Source organism: Podarcis raffonei, chromosome 1, assembly GCF_027172205.1.
Source record: "Podarcis raffonei isolate rPodRaf1 chromosome 1, rPodRaf1.pri, whole genome shotgun sequence".
NCBI lineage: Eukaryota > Metazoa > Chordata > Lepidosauria > Squamata > Lacertidae > Podarcis > Podarcis raffonei.
Window position 1 is genome coordinate 119,318,804 of NC_070602.1, and position 25,129 is coordinate 119,343,932.

The following is a 25,129-nucleotide window of genomic DNA, read 5'->3' on the forward strand; positions in this document are numbered from 1 at the left end:
TTTATGTAACACAAAGACTCCAAAGGGCTTATAATTCAGGTGTTATGTTAAACCTACCCCCCCTGTCCTTACTGCATATTCCTCCCCACATGCAGATCCTCAATGCTTCTCTTGCAATCTGATAAACATAATTTGCATATTTAGTTAAAAACTCCCAACTCATCCATTTATCATAAATGTATCTACCAGCAAATACCTAAACTAGTGTTGGGCCGTTTGCAGGCAGTGATTTGTCCCAAGATGTTCTCATAGGGATTTCTGATGCCTCGTTCTTTTATTGAGACAGAGCTACAGTGCCGTGATGTAATTGATAGGCCTTTCGCTCATTCCTGGTTCAACTAATTCCACCATTTTCAAGGAGTTTTGCTTTGTTTTTGTCTAGAGTTCCTGATCCTAAGCGTAGGTTTCCACTAATCAAAACACACCCCTTTATTTTCCTCCCCTGACCCCTGACCATTAGGTCCAGTCGTGACTGACTCTGGGGTTGCGGCGCTCATCTCACTTTACTGGCCGAGGGAGCCAGCGTACAGCTTCCAGGTCATGTGGCCAGCATGCCTAAGCTGCTTCTGGCAAACCAGAGCAGCACATGGAAATGGAAGCAGCACACCAGAGCAGCACACGTAAATAGGTTTCCCGCCGGAGTGGTACCTATTTATCTACTTGCACTTTGACGTGCTTTCGAACTGCTAGGTTGGCAGGAGCAGGGACCGAGCAACGGGAGCTCACCCCATCGCGGGGATTCGAACCGCCGACCTTCTGATCGGCAAGTCCTAGGCTCTGTGGTTTAACCCATAGCACCACCTGCATCCCCCCTTTTTTTCTCCCCACTCACCCCCAAATAAAGGTGTTGGAACTTCTCACTATTGCAAAATTTCTACTCCGGATGAAAGTTTGTTGGGAAGCATCCTCCCTGTAATATTCTACAAAGCATGAGGAAAGTTGGGATAATGTTCTTGTCCTCAAATGAACTGAGGAGAGGAGCCAAGCTTGCTGGTAGCAAAACACATAATTTGAGATTCAGTCCACTTTGAAAAGTGCATTGATGTTTGCTCACAGGGAAGTGGCGGGGGGAAGTCTCCAAGCCATTTCCCCCAAACCAGGCCCCCCCGCCCATCAGGTGGCATCTCCAGTGACATCAGCTGATGCGAGAAAACACAGTGTTTAATCCTGCACTGGTTCTGTGATCCTGTTCCCAGCAGTCAACTAGGTCACACCACCAAGGCAGCTAGATTTCATCTTTGCTGATCAGCTGAGCAGGAATCAAAGCTCATTCTTGAGAATGAACATGTTGCCTATGAACATGTTGCCTTGTTCATTCTTTTCCATAGTTTTACATTTGCTTCCTTAGCAAAAAGGCAGACCAAGTTTAAATCTTTAATTTGTAAAATTGTATTGCATTTGTCAAGGGTGGCGCTGTGGTCTAAACCACTGAGCCTAGGGCTTGCCGATCGGAAGGTCAGCGGTTTCCATGCGCTGCTCTGGTTTCGCTAGAAGCGGCTTAGTCATGCTGACCACATGACCAAGAAAAACTATCTGCGGACAAATGCCAGCTCCCTCAGCCAGTAAAGCGAGATGAGCGCCACAACCCCAGAGTCATTTGAGACTGGACTTAACTGTCAGGGGTCCTTTACCTTTACCTTATTATATTTGTCATGTGACAAAGGTATTTGAGAGCAGAAGCAGTAAAAGGAAGCAGTAAAGGAATCCAGAAATGTTGTGAAATGCTGGAAAGCTGCAGAATCACTCAGCATGCGGAATCACTATAACTCATTCTCTGTATAAATGTTTGTATCGGCTTGCAGGAAGACTTAGTGGGGCCTGAGTGGGGTGGAGTCAGTGTGTGTGTGGAGCCTGACTTAGGCATGGAGCCTGTGCTCAGTGAAGCCTGTACTCTGTGTATGCTCTGAAGCTAGTTTAAATCTTCTGTTCACTATGCTGTTTACTTGCAAACAAGTTATAACTCAGTAATGCTATTCTTTTACTGAAGAAGACTGTGTTATTAACACTCCTTGATTGTTTAAAAAAAGGTCTCGAAGCGGTTTACAAAAGATAGAACAGTGAAATAAAGGGGGGGAAATACAACACTACCTTAAAACATACAAAAGTTAAAATACTAAAGCAGGTTAAAATTACCTCAACTTCCTTAAACATCTGGGTATGAAGATTTTTAGCGGTTGCTGAAAAGAATACAGTGAAGGTATTGGCAAAGTGTAACAACAACAACAACAACAAACTTACTATTTATACCCCACCCATCTGGCAGGGTTTCCCAGGCACTGTCAGTGTGGTGTAGTGGTTAAAAGTGGTGGACTCGTAATCTGGTGAACCGGGTTCACTTCCCTGCTCCTCCACATGCAGCTGCTGGGTGACCTTGGGCCAGTCACACTTCTCTGAAGTCTCTCAGCCTCACTCACCTCACAGAGTGTTTGTTGTGGGGCAGGAAGGGAAAGGAGAATGGTAGCCGCTTTGAGACTCCTTAGGGTAGTGATAAAGCGGTATATCAAATCCAAACTCTTCTTCTTCCTCTTCTTCTAAATTACCAAAATGCTGAGTATTATATGGTACCTGTAGTAGTGCCAATTCCACTGATCAAAGCAGTCAATTTGAGTTTAACCTTCCCATGGCAACGGTTTGTTTCTTCTCCGAACTATGTATCTTAGCCAGCTTTGTATAGATGAACATTTCAAGTCATGAGAGCGGAAGGGGGAAAGTTGAAATGCCTCTCAACTAAAGTTGAGAAGGATCCATGTTGGTTCACAAGAAGAAATCTGCAGTTGGGCAATATATTTATTTGGACCAAAAAACAAAATGTCAAAAAATTGAGGATTTTGGTCTTGTGAACTCAGGGGGGTTTTCATTTTTATTGATGCCCTTTCCTTGATTTTCCACAAACTAAGTGCAAATGTTTTTAATTTAGAATTATTTCCAAACTGTCATTTTTATTAAAACCTAACCTACTTATTGTAACATATCCATTAAAGACAGATTTGTATGTAATATAGATTAATGCTGCTTTTACCATTTCCTGAATAATTATGTAGGAGTTGTACCATGATTATTATAATGTGGTTTTCACTGCTGGTTACATTCCTAGCTGTGTGTTTTGCTCAGTCTCCCTACCAGTGAAAGTGTTAGTCATGGGCAGAGATGTCAAGAATTACTGAGTGTACACAATGGTGCATTGTGCTTGAATTCTGTGGGATTCTTGCCTGGTTCCTACCATCAGCAGCTCGGATTCATAAGTAGGATTTGTGTTCTCTGTGTGTGCTGTTCATTTGTAGGATTTGCTTGGGCATTAAATCAGAGGCACTTTCTAGCATTCGAGCCTAAGTAGTTTAAGGCAGTATGATTTATTGCTTCCATATGATAAGTTCACTTTTTTATATCACAATAAGAGCTTAAGGGACGCAGGTGGCGCTGTGGGTAAAACATCAGCGCCTAGGACTTGCCGATCGTATGGTCGGCGGTTCGAATCCCCGCGGCGGGGTGCACTCCCGTCATTCGTTCCCAGCGCCTGCCAACCTAGCAGTTCGAAAACACCCTTAAGTGCAAGTAGATAAATAGGGACCGCTTATAGCGGGAAGGTAAATGGCATTTCCGTGTGCTGCGCTGGTGCAGGCTCGCCAGAGCAGCTTCGTCACGCTGGCCAGGTGACCCGGAAGTGTCTTTGGACAGCGCTGGCCCCCGGCCTCTTAAGTGAGATGGGCGCGCAACCCCAGAGTCGGTAACGACTGGCCTGTACGGGCAGGGGTACCTTTACCTTTTAAGAGCTTAAGCAATAAGAGCTCATTTAAAATATTTCTATATAAGGTGATCCCAGAGCAGGCTGCAATTAATTCCGCCTTGAGGGCCCCAGGACACCCCCCATATAAATAAATTCACGTGTTTTAGTTTAAAGGTTGATGGGCAAAATTGAGGCCACAACTTTATTGATTACACAATGTGAGCGGTATTGGCTTAGGCATTGGGAAACTATAACTGACTCCTGCCCACCCAGCAGGAAGTATGGAAGGGTAAACACCAAACGATTTAGCTACGATGGCGGCTAACAGATTGAGGCTGAATCCTGAGAAGATAGAAGTACTGTTTTGGGGGGACAGGAGGCGGGCAGGTGTGGAGGACTCCCTGGTCCTGAATGGGGTAACTGTGCTGCTGAAGGACCAGGTGTGCAGCCTGGGAGTCATTCTGGACTCACAGCTGTCCATGGAAGCGCAGGTCAATTCTGTGTCCAGGGCAGCTGTCTACCAGCTCCACCCAGTACGCAGGCTGAGACCCTACCTGCCTGCAGACTGTCTCACCAGAGTGGTGCATGCTCTAGTTATCTCTTGCTTGGATTACTGCAATGCGCTCTATGTGGGGCTACCTTTGAAGGTGACCCGGAAACTACAACTAATCCAGAATGTGGCAGCTAGACTGGTGACTGGGAGAGGCCGCCAAGACCACATAACACTTGAAAGACCTACACTGGCTCCCAATATGTTTCCGAGCACAATTCAAAGTGTTGGTGCTGACCTTTAAAGCCCTAAACGGCCTCAGCCCAGTATACCCGAAGGAGCGTCTCCACCCCCATCATTCTGCCTGGACACTGAGGTCCAGTGCCGAGGGCCTTCTGGCGGTTCCCTTGCTGAGAGAAGCCAAGTTACAGGGAACCAGGCAGAGGGCCTTCTCGTTAGTGGCACCTGCCCTGTGGAACGCCCTCCCACCAGATGTCAAAGAGAAAAACAACTACCAGACTTTTAGAAGACATCTGAAGGGAGCCCTGTTTAGGGAAGCTTTTAATGTTTAATAGACTATTGTATTTTAATATTCTGTTGGAAGCCACCCAGAGTGGCTGGGGAAACCCAGCCAGATGGGCAGGTTATAAATAATAAATCATTATTATTATATTACTACGTCGATGAAGACCAACTGAAGCTCACCCCGGGGTTCCTGTGGTCCTGGCATGGCCCTAGCCGCTCAAGTGGACTTCAGACACGATCCAAGACCCCCAGATTCCTTTAACGGAATACCCTTTTTATGGAAGGGCAGGTGATGGCTGCCCCTCCCTCCCACACACATCACTGAGCCTTACGAAGTTGTGACAATTGCTGAGAGGCAAGCGAAAACCAAGTGGCCAGTGCCAATCTGCCAAATGGAAAAATTCCTACCCTGACACAAGACAGGTGACCAACCGAAGTCCAAAGCAAGGCCAAAGCACTCAAACCAAAGAAGCGGCGGGGGCATAGCTGTCAACTTTCAGATTTGAAAATAAGGGAACAGCAGCCTCAGAAATAAGGGATCAGCAGCCTCACCTGTCCTGGGGACAGTCTATGGGATATCTAACAATCCAGGATAGCAGCGGGAAACGGCACTGGAATAAGGGAATTTCCCACCAAAAAAGGGAAGGTTGACAGCTATGGGCAGGGGTGTTCAGCAGCGTGAAGCAAGTGCCTCAGCCACATCAAGCTGCCGCTTAAATAGGTCCCACAATCACTCCACTCTGATTGGCTAATAAGCCTGGCGTGATCGTGGGGCCATCCCAGCGAGGTCCGGGCAATGCCCAGCCCAAGGTCCTGTGTGCAAGCAGGACCATCGTTGAAGAGGATCCCATTTGCCAGTAAACTGCATAGCAAGCAATAGCACATCAAGAATCTAAATATATATATAGTACCAGCAGAGTAGACATTATTTTTATTGATTTATTTATTGATAATAACTCTATACCACCCTTCATCTGAGGATCACTCACAGGTTGGTTTGCAATATAAAAACACAAAAATACATAAGAAGAAACTAGATAAACATCGTCCCTCCCTCCCCCCCCCCAGTTTAAAAGGCTATATATTGTTTAATTGGCCATGTAACCAAGTTTAAGTATGTTCAACCTTGTGGCACTTTCAGTTTATTGTATAGTGCTAGTATTTGTAAACAGATGCTTCATTTACAATACCGTACAACAGTACTTGTTAGAATCCATAACACCATAGATAGCACCAAGTACAGAGACCAAGTCTTTAATTGGTATCGAAAGCTTGAAATAGTTGATAACAATCAAATTTTGGAGGGAGGGCACTCTAGAGTCAGGCTACTTGTACTGAGAATGCCCTTTCCTGTGTCGCCACAAACTTTATTTCAGAATATCATATGGGGCAGATCGTTAAGGGAGAAACTGCCCTTTTAATTTAGGTCCTAAGTTGTTAAGGGCCTTGTTAATACAAGCACCACTCAGTAGCTCCAACACTTTGCTCACTGGAGTTTTGTGTGCTTGGAAAACAGCCCCACACAAAAGCCTGTGTGGGGCCAAGATAACCTACTCAATGTGAAGCTTGTAGGAAGTTTGTGTTGTATGAGTGCTTGGTGAGAGAGAAATGGTTTGTGAAGCTATACTCAATACACAAAATACTGGGCTGTGCTTTAATCACGCAAACATGTGTGCCTACTATATGCCAAAACAATTGCAGACATGGAGATTTTCAAGCATATTTGGTGCATGGGGATATTTTTCAGGACATAGAAGACATGATTTTAAAATTGTAATATTTGCAGTGATTTTTAATGGAGATGTTAAATTTGCTTCTGCCTGATTACTCATTGTTGCTGCGATGTAAGGGAGAAAAAAACTTCACTTTTTGTTCCTAATATTGTGGAATATTGGTTTACAAGCAAATTTTTTGTGCTCTTTTTTTTCCTTTCCCTTCTCTTACCACTTTCACCCCTTAGAATATATATTTCTCTTTCTGTGATTCCTTTACAGCTGCTGCTGCACATAGAGTCTGATTATGAACATGACATGTTTCAAAGACCCGCCACCTTTTTCTGGTGTAGCAATGAGGATTCTGCTCCTTGTTTAGATATCTCTTCCATTACACTAACTCCTATGAACTCTCCTGACTCCAGACACTCATCTGGACTATTAACACCACCACCTACCAAAAGTGGTCTTCCAAAGCCAGTCCATGAACACAGCATCCCAAGACCTCGTGTAATCCAGCTGGGCACAAACAGTCAAAAAAAAATTTCAACCTTCCTTTCTTTGTTGTGTATGAATTGTATCAAAGTGCTACATTTTGTACAGTGGTTAAAGGACAGGCCAGAAGCATTCCGTCTACTTCTGAGCAGTGCAGAAATGTTCGGCATACCGAAATTGACTCTCCTTTAAAAACGCTTAAGGATAAGCTTGGTCTATATTGTTTGGGCTGTCTGGTTAAATTGAGAAAGCAAATGGAATTCTTATACCTCAATCCCAAATGCACTGACATAAAAATAAGTGTCAAGGTTACTGGCTTTGTTTAGAATTCCAGCCTTGTATCATTAAAAAAAAATGGGAACTGTTAATTACCAATAGAGAAAGTGAAAGATGAACCCTGTCTACAGGTTCACAATGCAAAGCTTACAATCTCTGAAGAATTGTGATTGGACAGCATAAAATTTTAAATAAAATGTGGGATGTCAGTAGGATTTGTGGTAGGCAATGTAGAGCACTTGATTTTATTGAAGTGCGTTTAAACTCTGTGCAAAATGAAGAATGCCCATTATTTATCCCAAAGATGAGCTGTAACATGCTTCCTGGTTGTAAGAATGGGCTGATACAAGCTTCTCTTTCTGTTTGCAATTAGCAATTGGCTGTCCTTGGCTAACATGGCTTTTTGCATGGGTTTACCCAATAAAAATGCTTCTCATGATCATTAGTGCAAGTATGCATTTATTTTGAAACAAAGATCAGTTCTCTTATTATGATTGGTGTTCCTGAGAGAAACAAAAGGAAATACTATTTAATTGCAATAAGTGAATGGGAAAAAACTAATTTAAGAGATTCAGATGTTACTGATTGATTCTCTCACTCTGCAAAGATCTGTAACTCCATAGAATCATAGAGTTGGAAGAGACCACAAGGGCCATCGAGTCCAACCCCCTGCCAAGCAGGAAACACCATCAGAGCACTCCTGACATATGGTTGTCAAGCCTCTGCTTAAAGACCTCCAAAGAAGGAGACTCCACCACACTCCTTGGCAGCAAATTCCACTGTCGAACAGCTCTTACTGTCAGGAAGTTCTTCCTAATGTTTAGGTGGATTCTTCTTTCTCCATTAACTGCCTTGTGTAGATTTTCTGTTGTAACAATTTATTCCTTATAGCATATATTTATACTTTCTGCATTTATTAGTAAGAGACCTATTTATAACTTCCGCATTCATTTAAGGATGAAATCAGTTGCAATGGCCAGAATCCCAATAGTTTTTTTAGCCTTGCTCAAGGACTTGTGTGTGTTTAGCAATATATTTTAGGATTTTTTTCTTTTTCAGGTCCAAAAACACCTTTGTTCAGGTCCAGACTAAACTAGTTGAACTTGGCTTCATTGGAATCAGTGGGGCAAGTTAGTCATGTTCAGCTAACCTTTTGTCTTGTTGCGAAGGAGACTTCTGGTGCAGAAGAAACCATTAGGGATGCACTGTTGGTTCACTGACAGCTAGTTTCTTTAGATCCTGGCCATTCAGAGCAGCCCAGAGTCAAAAACATTCAAGACTCATTGATTTTCAATAGGAGATTGTTATGCATGTTGCCCATAATTTACTGCAAATTTGTCAGATGAAGGTGGGGAATAAAAAGGAACTTATTTTTTGTGATGGGCTTCAGCTTTTAAAAAAATCATTTGGAATGTCTGGGTTTGGATTTTTGTGTGTGTGAAATCCAAAAATGAATTAGCCAAGTAAAAATAATCCATACTGATTCCACATAAGGCTTGTGATGTCATAATCCTGTCATAACTCCTGATGGAATCTGTTCTTCACACAACCAAAGGCCAACATTTGATGGCTAAACTTCTATGATGGGTGGACTAGCAGGATTTTATTATAAATTAAGAGCCTATGGCTTCTACAGTATCCAAATGCTATCCATCAACATATTTCACTTTCAGCAAAAGTTGAGTGTGTTTATCACAACAGTTCTGAGTTAATAAGCAGCTAATATATTAGTTGCAGAGACAGAGGAATGCATTTGGACGAGACTTGGCTTTTTTCAGAGAACTCAGAGAAGGAAACAAAGTACATAGTAACTATGTACAAACAAATTGGGCAGGTTGCATTATTAGGGTCAAAATTTGGCAAATCTGTTACATGGAAAGACTCCTACATATACAGAACATGGTGTTTACCTGTAAAGTCCAGCAAGGTACAGTGCCTTGTTTTTAGGTGATTAAGAAGTGATACTTATTATCCATGCTGCATAAAGGCAGAATCAGTTTGTCTGCCAGTTATATTCATGTTTCTCCAGCGTGCTTAAAATGGGTGGCTAACAGGTGTTAGATGTTGTTGGACCACAGCTTTCACCTTTAGAAGATACTTCTAATTTCAAGAGAGCACGAGCTTTTAGAGATTATTTTGTTGTGACTATTCTAGGGATCATTATGACAGTTCTAAGTAGTGCATTCTAACCTTTGTATGATAGTCATTCAGTTCCAAATTCAAAACCAATAGGAGGACTAGCTTTGCTGCATAGGAGGCCTCCCTTCTTAAAGACAGGGTAAAGTACATTTTGGAAAATAACAGCAGAGAATGCTCATCTTGCAGAAGAACCTAGCTTGCCTCAAAGTCTAGAGAGTCCTCTTGCCAGCTGCAATTTAGCAGCCATCCAGCTGAAGTCAGCAAGCAAAGTTGGAAGACTAAGTGACTTCACCATGCTCTGCAGACTAGCTGCTGGCGATTTGAAAGAATTGAGGGAATATGTGTAGTCATTTGTCATGGGTGATTTCTTTCCAGTAGAATACCGTAACGCTATAAACTTCTATTAGAAGATGCTGAAGAGTCTGGGGATGCATAGATCAGGCATAGGCAAACTCGGCCCTCCAGATGTTTTCGGACTACAGCTCCCATCATCCCTGACCACTGTTCCTGTTAGCTAGGGATGATGGGAGTTGTAGTCCCAAAACATCTGGATGGCCGAGTTTGCCTATGCCTAGCATAGACAGAGCACCTTATGAACATAGGTGAACTAGAACCAGGAATACTCTGAACCTTCCTCCAAACTTACCTCTAAGATGCCAGGCTTATCCTTCCTATTGAAACCAACCTTTATAGAAAATGCAAGTTCCTCTCTCTCTGCCTGTGACCCAGGAACAAAACTTCCCATCATTTTGTAACTCTGGACAGATAGTACAAGAGGCCAGTGGCTGGCTATCACAGAAGGAGCGTGTGTGATGCTTGTGTGTGAACACAAAAGACTTGTTCAATTTTTTTTTTATTGTTATAAGCATATTTGTGGTAAGAAGCGTTAAGGTTCTCTGGGAGAAATTCAACGTCATGTTCTTCTGATTGTTGCATCGGCACAAGCATTTTGGCTTGCCAGACAGAACCATCTCCCTTCTCCTTCTCCCCCACCCCTTTGTGCAGTTCCGGGGGTGCTCTGAACAGCACAACCACCCAAACTCATGGGCAGGGTCGGGGCATGAGGAGATGACTGGGGGGAACCCATTGTACAAGGAGAAGTCTGGAGGCTCCACTACATCAAGGCTATTTCCATAAATTGAAGGACTCCTTCCATTTATGGAAGGGCACCATTAGATACAACCCAGAACTATGTGATGTATGAACACTGTTAATATGCAGGAACAAAAAAAAAGAGAGAGATGCTGACTGTATCTAACCACCCATTAAAACACAACATATCAAGAAGCCTTGCATGCCAAGAGGGAAGAAAGACATCACCTCTAGAAACATGGCACTGACACCAATCTATTCCATTAAAACGTGAAGATAATTGGTCATTGTACGTCCAGTTAGCCTTGTTCCATTGTAATATCAGTATAACCAAACCAGATTGTTATGCATAACATTTGAGACATAGTTGGGATTTTCTGTTAGGGATATTTTTTCTGCATTGTCAATAAAACAAAGTTGCTTGTTAGCTCACTGTAATGGGAAAGCTTACTTAGATTATCTTATGCATATCTCTCTGCTTTCTGTATGTTATTGCTGCATATTTTCCTCTTAGGAAAGCATTTTTACTTGGATAGCAATGGTGAAATGACTGTGGCTATTAATCTTAATCCAACAGAAAAGTATATTTTCAGCAAATTATACTTTCCTGAAGCTGACCAGAATTTCTGGGCTTCTTTAGTGATGAGGTTTCTATAGTACTAAGCTGAACTTTTTAAAAAAAGAAGTTAGTTTCAATATATTCATGGTCCTTAATGTGTTTTCATCCAAATTACTGCTTTATTACATAATGGTTTCTCAGTGTTTAGAGCAACTGCTATGTCAGGTTTGCAGAATATTAATCCTATTGTGACACAAGAGGTAATAAAACAAAACTGAAACGTTATCTCTTAATTTCAGGCACTAGTTCTGTATGTTCTGATGTATAGCCAACTGTCCCGATAAATGGGCATTATCTCTCTCTCCATTCAAATGCGTTCATATTCCCCCCAACTCTTTTGTATCTAAAAGTCATTCAATTCTGGATACACCAGATACGCTAAAACTGCGAAAGTATTACAATACTGGTTGGTGCGTGACTGAAGGCTTTAGCATGTTTCATAAACCTCAGGCTGCAAATGCCAATTTCTCATATCAGCTCTTTTGTTTTTTGCATGCCCTCTTCTGTTCGAAAACGTAGCTTTTTATCTTCTGCATTGCATGCGAAAAGAAAAAAAGTTCAATATTGTGATTTTTGTCATGTGAAATTTTGCCCTAATGTTTATTGTCCTTATTGTAGGCAGGCAGTGTGACACCCAAATCACCCTCCACTGACATCTTTGATATGGTTCCCTTTTCTCCCATATCCCCTCAGTCATCAACACCTACTCGCAATGGCACACAGCCTCCTCCAGTGCCCAGTAGATCTGCAGAGATCAGTAAGTTTTGTAATGAACTGACCTGATTTGTTTTCATCTTCATACTAAGCCAAGTACGGTTTTTGGAAACCATGCATTTAAAAATGATAGTGCTGGGTTCGCAGTGTTCCTGTTCTTTGAGAGTTTGGGTGTTTGGGGGGCATCCTGTGACCCTTTGATATGTTCAAGTAATAACTCCACTCAAGGCAGAAATTAAAATCGCATGTTTGTTGTAAACTTTTGCTTGTCCCCTTTTGGCTGTTAAAACTAAGCAGGCATTCAACTATATATGTGCTAACTAGGGGACTGGATCTATTGTTTCATATTGCACAAAAGCAATCTGAGGATATGTTTTAGTCCCGTGTTAACTTCAGGAAAAGGGACGCGGGTGGTGCTGTGGGTAAAAGCCTCAGCTCCTAGGGCTTGCCGATCGAAAGGTCGGCGGTTCGAATCCCCGTGGCGGGGTGCGCTCCCGTTGCTCGGTCCCAGCGCCTGCCAACCTAGCAGTTCAAAAGCACCCCCGGGTGCAAGTAGATAAATAGGGACTGCTTACTGGCGGGAAGGTAAACGGCGTTTCCGTGTGCAGCTCTGGCTCGCCACGCTGGCCACGTGACCCGGAAGTGTCTCCGGACAGCGCTGGCCCCCGGCCTCTTAAGTGAGATGGGCGCACAACCCTAGAGTCTGTCAAGACTGGCCCGTACGGGCAGGGGTACCTTTACCTTTACCTTTACTTAACTTCAGGAAAACACTTCTACGATTTTCGTTGTGACACTTCAGCCGTGATTCAACTAGTACTGCACCTTTTTGTGTGTGTCCCCATGCTGAAAAGAAAATGTGGTGGCAATCTCATATTCCAGTGGCTAAAGAAGGAAGACACAGGGGACACTATGTTTTCAAGAAGAAAAACCTGTGCCCATCAAATCCCAAATGGAAATATTAAAGTAGTTTACACTCGACTTCAGAACCACCTGTGTGGTTCTTTTGGGAAGCATCTCAGAAGAAGTAAAGCGTTGCTGGATCTGCCAGTATTATTTTAACCCTGGTAACTGTGATGAAGTTTCTGTAATTACTCCCTCACAAAGCCAAACTACCAAATAATTTCTACGGCTATCTGGTAATATAGTTAACATTAACTTTGTTAACATCAAGTATAAGTGGGATGGTACAAAATGTTCAATAGTTTTTTTTATTGTTGGGGGTACAACTAATGATTTTGGCAATGTAAATTCCCCCGCCTCCCCCCAGATCAAATTCCGCTTTGATTGAACACCCACACCCACACAAAAACATTACTTCAAACCAATTTTGTGCCATCATTTCTCCTTGATCACCAGATGTCATCAAAAGCAGTCAGGTTTGGCTAACTCTCCTTACCACTGAGGGCCATTGCAAGTGAGACTTGTTTAAACCGGGGCGCAAATTTCATTACAGTCATACCTTGGATCCCGAATGTCTTGGTACTCGGATGCTTTGGCTTCCAAACGCCGCAAACCCGGAAGTGAGTGTTCCGGATTGAGAACATTCTTTGGAACCCAAACGTCCGACAGGGCTTCCGATTGGCTGCAGGAGCTTCCTGCAGCCAATCGTAAGCCACGCTTTGGTTTCTGAACGTTTTGGAAGTCGAAAGGACTTCTGGAATGGATTCCGTTCGACTTCCAAGGTACGACTGTATAAGGATTGCCAAAGAATCACCGAAAGAGGGTAGCTTCTCTCCACCCCGTGCTGCAGCATTTCCAAAGGTGTTTGCGTGAGAGATAACTGCAAGGTCCATGTGTCACCTTAAATTACAAAGAAACTAAACTATGGTTTGAATTTCAATGCACAGCACGCTAGCGCATACTACTGAAATCACAGGCATTTAGTTCCTCCCCTGCTGCTGCCACTCTACCAGGAGACAAGCTGTGGTCCTCTGAAAACAAACAATGAGAGGCAAACAATATTTGTTCTTGGCTTACTCCTCTTTGTTTGTTTGGAAGACTAACAAGGGACAAGCCTGTGTTATGGCTTGTTTCTTGCCAGTGCAGCAGGAGTGAGGGAGGAGAAAAGGACCCACAATTTCTGCAGCATGCTGTGCATTCATATACAAACCATAGCTTAGTTTAACTGTAAGTTGAAAATGATAGTTTAGTAATTTTGTGAGTAATTCTGGTCCAGCTCTTGTCATGCTATCCGTTGTGCTTTTAACACAAAACAGCCAAGTCAACAAAGACTGTCATTTTTTTATAAAAATAAAAGGCTTTACCGTTTACATTCTTTTTGGGAACAAATTGCCCATTGAAATCTTGAAAGATTGGCATATTGTTTCTTTCCAAATGTATTTATATACTACCCTCCCATAAAATATCAGGGGTGTATACAGCAATATAAAAACCATTAAAAGCAAGATGGGATAATCATTAAAATGACTGGCCACTCCAGAAAATTTCAAACAACAGCATAGGGCTGCCAGCATATATGAAGTCTTTTAAGAGACGCCTAAAAACGGATGGTGGCTGCCAAATTTGCTGGAAGAGTATTCCACAATGTGAGACCAACAAAAATACCGTATCTTTTGCTCTATAAGACTCACTATTTCCCTCCTAAAAGGTAAGGGGAAATGTGTGTGCATCTTATGGAGCGAATGCAGGCTGCGCAGCTATCCCAGAAGCCAGAACAGCAAGAGGGATTGCTGCTTTCACTGTGCAGCGATCCCTCTTGCTGTTCTGGCTTCTGAGATTCAGAATAATTTTTTCTCTCGTTTTCCTCCTCCGAAAACTAAGTCCGTCTTGTGGTCTGGTGCGTCTTATAGAGCGAAAAATACGGTATGTGCCCAACAGGCTGCTGTATCACAGCAGTAAACAGCACTCTTCCAGATTATCTCAGTGATTGGGCTGGGATACAAGGGCTCAGGCAGTCCTTAAGGAATGTTGGACCTAAGTTGTTCAGGGCTCTGTACCTGACTTGATATGCTCATCTCCCCAGATAGTAATCAGTGAATTGTATTATCTTGAATGTGAAGTACTCCAAGCTGCTTGTGCACTATGTGGTGCCTTTAACTCCAAGAAACATAGGTGCCTGGCTTGAAAGCAGAGGTTGATTACCTCAGAGGAAAGGTATAGTTTATGTTTCCGGAAAATAGTGGAAATCTCCAGCCCTTTTGGAATTACTGGGGGAAACAAGCAGGGGAGTTGCAATGGCTGAAAACGAGGGGGGAAATCCGCAATTATTTTAGGCTTTCGCGTTGTCAATGCCAAGAGACATCTTTTGAAGCCAAGGAGAATATTTTTGAGATCAAAGTGCCCCAATAGGAAAAAAGCAACTAAAATCTGATAATAGATGAACAAAATCTTATACTCCCTTCTTCGAAAATAGTTTGATTACCACCAATAACAACAGGGCAATTTTTTTACTTTGTGCTGTAAGACTCATGGGGCAGTGGCCTTTCCAGGAGGTCTACAGATCAAATTGTCTTCAAAGAAACATCTGAACCCAACTACTTCCACTGTCCCCACGAGTGCTTCTCTTTTACCCCTTTATTTCTCATAACAGATTACCAAAAGAAGAACCTTATTTAGAAACTAATATTTGAACACTGCTAATCACATTTCAAAACCAAGTTCAAAGTCTGAGAAGGTACTGGATCCTCCACCATAAAATAATGGTCTGAAAGAGGCAATAATACTTTCAGGATCTCATGAAAGCACTAATGAAACGGCTGGCTTAAAGAGTTTGCAATGCAAAGTCCTCTGCTCAGATCTGTGGGCTGAAATCTCGTCTCTTGAACCCACTCACAAGGTGGCATATCGCAGCCATCGTCTCTTAGAGCTCTTCCCAGTCAACTGCAATATGAAGATAAGTAGTACCAGCCTACCTTACAGGGCTGTCGTAAGGATTGTTGAGATAGGCAAATCGTGTGTTGTAAAAGGAAAATGCAGTCATTATTTATTGGAAGATCTTGCCTCTTGTAATAGGTAAATCAATCTCTCTCTGTATTTTACTGAATTTAGCAGTCCAGTATATTATCATTATAATGCATTTTCACGAGGTGATTTTATATGTCATGGACCAATAGTAGTAATTTTAGAAGCTGCAACAATCACTTCCAGATCTTTTAAAGTGTGAAACAGAAATGCCAGATTTAAGACCTTGCTCCCGAAAACCCCATAACCACACATAAAGCACTGCCTTATAAATCTTTCTTCTGTTATGTTATTATTGTGGTCGAGAAATTCATCCATAAAACAACTTGATATGGTCATACATTCTGGGAGTGTTTGAAATACCACAAATCCACTCCTGTTTTAGGATAGAAATTATTACACTGTGAAAGGCATGGCAGGGATAGATGTGCACCACAAATTAATACAGGAGACAAACGGGAAATCTGCAAATAAGGGACAAATACTCATTTTTAATATAAAAAAATGAGAGGTGCATTAATCAGAAAAAAATGTGTTTTTTGTAATTCTCTTGTCAATCTCTAGCTAGTTAAAGCAGAATATAATCTGAACTGTAACATAAAAGATTTAAAGCATCATGAGAATAGAAGGAGGAAGCAATTAAGCAAGAAGTTGCTTTGAGCTTTCGGGTGTTCTAATTTTGGGGGTTTGCATGTTTTTTGGATGCACTGGGCATCAGTCAGGTGATTTCCACCACCTGAATATGTTCTGATGTGGTTCAGTCCCAGGAACAATGTGCTACCTTCTTTTCTCTGAGCGTGCAAATCGTCCCTAATTGCTGGGATTACACGCACTGTTTCAGCACTTCCAGTGTCCACAATCCATGCCCGTAGCATAACTCAGCTTGCACTGTGAATCCTGCCAGTTCACAAAGATTAAGAGGGGTTGGCCATCGACTATACTGACTTGGGCTGCTGGGAGCTGAAGTCTAACAACTTCTGGAGGACCACCTGTTCCCCATCACTGGTATGCTCTATCATGCCTGGAGGGGCTTTTGGAAGCTGCCCGTTCTGAATGCCTTTGAGCAGCTGTTCTGATTTAGCTCAGTTCTGTGTAAGAGAAATATAATGCAAGCCAAAGGATTATTCCCCCCCCCCTTGAGCTTCATCTTTTGATAAGAAACACTGCGCAGTCGTAACCAAAACTGATGAGCTGGTGATCTGAGGCTTGTTAGCTGGAACAACTTACTTACTCTGCATATGTGTCCTGCTTAGAGAAAACACACACACTTCAGTTTCTGAAGGATCTGCAAGGGCTGTATGCTTTAAGAAGGAGAAGAAGATGACTATGCTTCATACAGATTTAGCCTGGAATTCGTGGAGATGCCCTCTCGAAAAATAATTTAGGGGAAATGAAGTGAAAATGAATGGTTGCCAGTTCATGACTCCTTCTCCAGAGGGGCAAGACGCAATGATCAAGAGTGGTGGCTCAACCGAACCATCTAGTACAGACCTTCTAGAATACAGCAGAACACTGGTTGCACATTTTGCCGCTTTGCATTCTCAAGTCCAGAGTTCCACCAGCTGTCTGAGTTTCCATACACTCCACCTCTTATGTGTTGCTGATTCCTTTTTATTCTTCTTCTTCTTTCTAGAGAGAGACCTTTTTGGAGCCGAACCTTTTGACCCTTTTAGCTGCGGAGCAGGAGATTTCCCTCCAGACATTCAATCCAAACTAGACGAGATGCAGGTGACAAAACATTTGCCATTGCAAAAATGTTGTTTCTATTGCCATGTAAATATCAGGGGACATTGTTTATGCTGTAGGCGGTATGATCATGGCCTGTGTTGCAAGGGGGGGGGGAGGGAAATAGGATTCATTCAGTTGTTAATAATAGAGTGTTTATCCATCTCAAGCAGAGGTACGTTTTCTGGGGTTCTCCACATGTGCCGTTTCCGTCATCCATCACCACTGTCCATGCTGCTGGTAGTCCCAACAACATCTAAGGAGAACAACACTGGCAATAAGTGAATCAGTGTTCAGAATCCTTAGAGGATTTAGTGTGTATTCTATAAGCTTTTGTAGCACTTCTGCAGAGGAAATGGGGTCAATATTACTGTTCATGCTTCCTCTAGAGAAGAACTATTTATCCCTTGTGGGCTACATGGAGGGTGCAGTTTTGAAGATCTGAATGTAACCACTACAACAGTGATGGCCAAACTTGGTCCTCCAGGTGTTTTGGGACTACAACTCCCATCATCCCTAGCTAACAGGACCAGTGGTCAGGGATGATGGGAACTGTAGTCCCAAAACAGCTGGAGGGCCAAGTTTGGCCATCACTACACTACAAGACCACCAAGGAAGAATGCACTCACTGCAAGCAAGCCTTAATATCTATCTGTAAAACACATTTTGCTCTTTCAAGGTACAACACACTTCGCCTAACTATAATATTGCTTAGGCTCCTAACCAGGTTTGATTCTTGCCGTTTGGAGTCCTAAAAAAAATGTCTCCTTCTCTTCCCTTCCTCCTCCTTTCATATGCCAGCACTTCATTGTCCATGTTGCCTGCCTTTCTACGTTCTTTAGGCCCAACAGGACTTCTTTAAACCTATCCCCACCCACTCAAATACATGACAAATGGTAGCCCGCTGGGTTTCTCCACTCATTTCTCAATCACGATCCCTTCTCTAGTCACCCCATCCTATCTGTGTATGGTTAATCAGCTACTCACACTTCATTTCAAACCCACAAGACCCCTTGCCTATCTTTCTTCATCACTGCTGGGTATCTTTGCCCATTGACTGGCCTTTGCTTACCTCCACCATCCCCTCACTACTCTTCCTGATCCATTGACACACAGGGCAGTACAGGCCAGTTGGGTGCAGGGCTAGTGGCAAGAAACACCTTTCCTTTTAGCTCCTCTGTAACATTATTCCACTTTTTCCACCCCGATACCCGTGGTTTTTGACAGTATACCATGTGAGACCAAACTATACCAAGTGCATGCACAAAATATTTATATCTATGTGTGAATAAATACCATAAATACCTTTCCAATCTCAACAGTGGGGAAATTATAATTTACTTCAGAAAATGAACTTGGTTGCAATCAACTTTATATTTACTTCTGAATATTTTGTAAGAAATAATGAAAAGATCAATTTAATTGCAATTATTTTATATTATTCAGTTTAGTTGTTTGTGAGATCTGTAACTAGGAGCAAAATCCTATGCATATCTACTTGGGCGTAAGTTCTCTTGAGTTCAATGAGACTTGTTCCACGTAATTGTGTATAGAATTGTAGCCTAAATTAGAAATGTTATTACTGATGTTAACCAATCTGCCAGAAGCTCTAATATTTCTTCTGTCTCTTTGTGCTTTCGTGGGTGTGCAGCGTCAGCGATGGTTGGTATATATATATATTTTTAATGAGTTTCGATTCATGTCCTATAAAGTATAATAACGTTGATGTCTGAGATCTAAACTTTAGCACTTCAGATTGCTAGATTTCCATTCTTTTTCATTTTTCATGTGGTAAAATTTGAGAAATTCATGCAGGCTCCTTTCAGAGAGGTATTGACTTTTTGTCTGTAATAGCTCACTATGCTGTACATACACATTATGTAAGAATGAGTTCTTTTATTCAATCTGAACTTTAAAACTCAAGGGAAACGTTATTACTTCAGACAGAGCAGGCAAGATGGCTACCATTTCTGTAAAATACAAGCTTTTGCGGGGATGCTGTGCTCTGGGTATATGTGCACTTGAAGTGCCCTCAACCATGCATATGATATGTATTAAAAAAGACACTGCTGCAGATGTCTGATCATATAGGGACCTAATTCACAATGTTCTTCCCACTCCCCATTCACTGAGATGGAAGAACAGTTTCATACATTAGGATAAATGCACCATGGATAAAAAAAAGGTGTGCATTGCTAAAGAGCCACACCGCCACCGATATGAGCCAGGAATCTGCTTTGTATTTTGACTTGCTAAAACTATGACCCTTTGCCAGCAAGTATATATTACCTTCCCCAGGCATTCTTTCCCAGAAAATAGAAGGCATGTGCATTGGACTGATTCTTTACAGTCACATTCCCAATTCTGTCATCCAAACATAAGGCTTTTTACATGTAGGTCTCTAAGGAATTGAATCAATGCACGTGTCTTCTGTTGTTGTTTTGTTTTTTCAGTAAAAGAATACTTATTTATTCTTCAGCTCTAGCCAGTACTGTAATCCAGAGGGGAGGGCTACCTTTCAAATCAGCCATGTTTGTAGCATATTTGATTTATAGGTCAAACTGAAATCCTATAAGCCCACAGGAATAACCCTTATGAAAGCACCTCTATCTTGCCAAGAATCACTCCTTATCTTGAAGGTTGCCTCTTGCCAATTTGTACGTAAGGCAGTCTACGCTGCCATGGTCTAAAACAGAGCCATCGTATTCTCAGTTCTTTATCCAACTAGATCCATTCCAGCTCAGAATGGAACTGCATACTTTTTCTCCATTTGCAAGCCTGATACAGTGGAATGTGACACAACCCACTGTATATTTTCAATCAGGGTTCGACCTTGACACTTGACACATCACACACACACACACACACACACACACAGACACATAACTTTTGCAGGCTACATACATGTTCCACTGCCGCCGCCACCTCCAAAAACTGACAAAATGCAAACGTTCAAATTCACTTTTTAAATTTCACATTAGGCAGATATTTGATGGGGACCCTGATCTCAAACTGAGGGTGCTTTTCTCATATAGATAGTGAGATATATTGTAAATGTCATTCATACTGTTCATCTATAATTAACGGGACAGTGGAAACAGGCAGCTTAAGGCTCAATAGAAGTAACATCAAAAGCATATGATGTGTGTGTGTGTAATAAAAGCACATTAATTTTTTAAAAAGCAGTCACACAAACACACACACACACACAGAGAGAGAGATATTAGTTTCATTCTCTATGAAACAATCCAGATGAGAATGTATTACAGAACTCAAAAGAGCTTATTCCTGCATGGCCAGACTTTCTTTCTTTTCTTTTTTTAAGGTGAATTCCACAGTTATAAGAATGAGCACTTCTCAATAGGCATTTGTAAAATATCGCATTTTCTCACTCTTTCCTGTTTCTTTGTTTGTGTTTTTCTTCCTCTGTTTCAGGAGGGGTTCAAAATGGGACTGACTCTGGAAGGCACAGTATTTTGCCTTGACCCTCTAGACAGCAGGTGCTGATGCCAGGAAAAGAACCGTGAAAAGATATCGCCATCTCTTTTTTTTAGAAGGGGGGGGGGAGTTTTAAAACGTATTACAAATACTGTCAATGTGCCAAAAATGTTTTTTTCAACTTGTTCACTTTTGTGAGGTTTGCTTCTGTGAAACTCCAGATAGGTTCCAGTGTTATCCCTGTACAAATGTAAAAAGTCACACGTGTATATGAAACCAAAACGAAATCACACTGCTGTCTTTCTTAGTCATCTTCCGCCACCCAATGGCAATTCACCATGTGCTGTGAAGTTCTTCGAACCATTCATGCAACGCTATAGAATCCCCTCAGTTGGTTTCTTCATTTCCAATATGTAGGGCCCTGTTCATACATTTTTGTTGAAAATCGCCCAGATACTGCATACCACAGTTCACACAGTCCATAAATCCTTGTTTCTGGCCATGATTCAAGCTGCAGTGTGCTCTGTGGTTCTTCACATAGACTTTCCCACATTAATGGCTGTACTTTAACATAAAGGGAGTGATGGAAGCATTCCATCATCACGGATATGGGGTGCTTCAGATGTTGTCAGGCTCCAACTCCCATCAGCCCCAACTAACATGACTCTCATCAACCCTAACTAACTAGCACGTTGGGAAGATCGGAGCTGAAAACCAGCAACACCCGGGGAACCACAGATTCCTGTCCTAGCTTTAAGAATTTTGATTAGGCGCATAAGCTTATTTTTACATTCCTAGTGGTGTTTGTCGTTTGGCATCTGCTTCACAAAAAGCTATGTTTTTCAGTGGCGAGTGATTGTCTGTTTTCACATCTACATGTGCACACAAGCACTCTTCTGCACTCAGAAGCATATTTAGGAGGTGGGGGTCCGATAGCCGACTCCTCAACACAGATGTTTTGGAAATCCTGTTGATTTCCAAGTGGAGGCAGTCTAAAAGTCACTGCTAGGTTGTGCATGTCAAGTTGCTACGTACAACGGGAAAAATCCAGCTCAGATTGCCTTATGCACACACGCTTTAGCTAAGAGAAGACACCCTCGATGTTTTGAGGTCAGGCAATCTGCTAATTCCAGAGGGTTTGAGAGTACATCCTTCAGGATCTTGGAAGCCTGGAGAATCATCTGGAAGCACACAAAGGAGTTCTGCTGCTGGGTCATGTGGGAACCCTATGAAAGCTGCTTGGATCATACATTTGGCAAATAGCCTTACTGTGCAATGTACATGTCATTTATGGGTGCATAATTTGATAACAAATAACCCAGAGAAGAATGGTGGGGACAGGTTATCCTGTTGTCATTTGTAATTCTGTGCAGAAGCCCATTCCTGAGCATCAGTGTATTTTTCTTCCACTAGCCTTCAAACTAGCAATAAATGAACATTTTGTTTGTGCATTTCTTGCATTCACCGGTGGAATTGTTCCTTCCTGTTTCCATATTTACTATCACTTTTCTCATTTTTTAAAGTGTGTGTGTATGTATACACATTTATATATATATACATATATATGTATATACAATAATTTTTTTGGGGGGGAGTTTCCTCTCCTGTAAGGATCCTTTCACTGAAAAGACTTTTGGGGGGTGGGGAGGGTGGATGTGAAGGACAAATAAGAGAAGACACTTAAGAGATTATTTTACTGCTTATATCTTTTAGACGGGGAGAAAAGAACTAGTTTTCTGGTACTTGGGTTGAAAAAAATAATAGCTTTTGACCTTATATTGTGAGGTTTACACAGAAAATAGAATGCATTTATGCAATATTATTACCTTTTTTTAAAAGCTTTGTTCCAGCCTCGGAAGACGCTTAAGCAGATGCCTGGACAGTCTGGGATTCTTCACTTGCTTAAAGTTAGGCATCTGCTTAGGCACTGTGGCTCCAGCGAGCCTTTCCTATTTTTGCATTGTGTTAAGTCTTCCTTCTTTTCGTTGATCGGTCTGAATGTATACCTATATCTATGGACAGGATCCAAAGAGAACTGCCTGCGTACGTACAGTGCTTCTGCACATGTACGGGGAAGAATGCAGGTTCTCACATCACACTGAACACCATTCCAGAGGGTCGTCTGACTTTCAGAAACTGCTTGGTGAGGACGCAAGGATGGTGGCTGCAGTAGGAAGGTGTGGGACAAACACTTGCAGTGCGCATGCAAAACACCACAAACAGTCCTTTGGATCATGGCCTATGTGTCTGTCGATATAGTTATATACATATATATATATGGAATCACTAATGAGTAGAGTAGACTATGTTTCCTAGAAAGAAATCTATAATTTTGTTTGTCCTATAGTATTTTGCAATTTGTACAACGAGGTTGTTTAGTAGCCATATCAATGGCTTTTTAAAACAAATAGAATTTGTATTTTTATCGTACTTTTAAAAAAGAAAGCTTTACGTAATAAGCATATATTTAGGGGCCGTTTACTATGGATGGTAACAAAACACTCAGAAAATATTTGCACATTTTAAGAAACCTTTGTTTTACTGATTTTTACGTGGGTTGATTCTACGAAATGCTAAATATGATCTAACCGATCTCGTCAGTACAAGGACACCTAAATTAATTCTGCGAGAAAGTACATTTTTAACGAGAGGGTTCTAGTGTTCTGGTTGAAATTTGTATTTCTATGTAATCTCAAACTGTCTGTTTAATTTTGCTCCGAATAAATGTTTTAAATAATTTTGTCTTGTGGAACAGAACTTTTATTTAATACTGATCTACAGTGCAAAGGAAATGGTAAATATAAAATAAAAACGAAGAAGCACCTACCAAACAAGAAAAACCACAAAACTCAACAACAACAAAAATGGGGCCTGCAACAAAACATTGCAGTTCACAGTACTCCTGTTCACTTCCCACACTCCCAAGGGTGCATAGGCGCTGGGGCCCTGGGTGCCCAAGCATACGCAAAATTGCCAATGAAGGGGCCGGGCACCCACAAATTGTGCCAGGGGCACAGGCACACCCCTGCAGAGGCCCCAGGCAGGTGCAATAGTGGGACCAAGCTTCTGCAAAAGTGTAAGTATTCTGTGCCTAATGGTACTGCTCTGTCTTCATTGAGCTGTTCATTTGCTACTTTGGGTTGTGTTGGTCTGCTTATGTCCAGCTCCGAGGTCCTTCTGGTGGTTCCCTCATTGCGAGAAATGAAGCTACAGGGAACCAGGCAGAGGGCCTTTTCGGTAGTGGCACCTGCCCTGTGGAACACCCTCCCATCAGATGTCAAAGAAATAAACAACTATCTGACTTTTAGAAGACATCTGAAGGCAGCCCTGTTTAGGGAAGTTTTTAATATTTGATCATGTTTTTAATATTCTGTTGGGAGCCGCCCAGAGTGGCTGGGGAAACCCAGCCAGATGGGCGGGGTATATAATATTATTATTATTATTATTATTATTATTATTATTATTATTATTACCTTCAGGGTTGTTGTGAGGATAAAATGGGGGTTGGGGTGGAGAACCATGTCGGCTACCTTGAACTCCTCGGACGAAAGGCAGGATCTATTGGGAGGGGTTCAGTGTTGCACTGGGGAAATGGTTCCATCAGCACAAGTATTTTTCTGCTTGCCGGACAGAATTATCCCCCCTCTCCCCATGTGCTGTTCTGGGAGTTCTCCCATCTGTCCCCCTCCTGATTCCTCAGTGTTTATGGGGAAGCTCACGATGAGCTTATGATTGTTCTTTCTGATCCAGATAAGCTTGTCACTAGTTTGTAAATTAGTCTGCTGAAATGACACAGCTCAGAGAAGATATCCCAGAATTCTCTTGAAAGGCCTGCCTGGCAGTCATTGATGCAATACAGTTTCTCTTTGGGTTTAGAGGAGCTAAATAACAATACACCCACACAATAATTCCCCCCCCCATCGTTAATTATCTTACCAAACTGGAGAAAGAGATTCTGTATTTTCTTCTTTTTAAGACACAATTCGCTACATGTCTGCTCAGCGTTCAGGACAAGAACAGTTCTTGTCATTAATTTTTGGCTCTCTTTAAGATAGTTGCTTGACTTGTCTATCTAAATAGTGTTTGTGTCTGCTTGACATTTATATATCTGAAAGCCTTTGGAATCTAGAGTTTCATCCAACACTTAAGATTATGAACACCCCATTATTCTAAACAAGAATAAATAAAGCCATCAGGTACTCCTGGCCCTGGATCAATTTTGATTAAAATGAGCTTTATGGAGTAAATAAGTGGTCTAT

General features: G+C 42.0%; 1 protein-coding gene across 11 annotated transcripts in view; it reads left to right on the forward strand.

The window, feature by feature from the left end:
* Positions 1–23,608, forward strand: part of GULP1 (GULP PTB domain containing engulfment adaptor 1) — a 170,670-nt gene extending 147,062 nt beyond the window's left edge. For 5 of the 11 annotated variants that reach the window (XM_053360079.1, XM_053360109.1, XM_053360101.1 and 2 more), the window contains 4 exons: positions 6,734–6,961; positions 11,691–11,829; positions 17,341–17,435; positions 20,868–23,608. In XM_053360079.1, the coding sequence (XP_053216054.1) occupies positions 6,734–6,961; positions 11,691–11,829; positions 17,341–17,435; positions 20,868–20,939 (534 nt within the window). In that variant the 3' untranslated portion in view covers positions 20,940–23,608. Of the gene's footprint in view, positions 1–6,733; positions 6,962–11,690; positions 11,830–17,340; positions 17,436–19,083; positions 19,095–20,867 lie in introns of all 11 variants that reach the window. The other 6 variants (XM_053360094.1, XM_053360124.1, XM_053360117.1 and 3 more) reach the window with 5 other exon arrangements.
* The last annotated feature ends 1,521 nt before the right edge of the window (positions 23,609–25,129 follow it).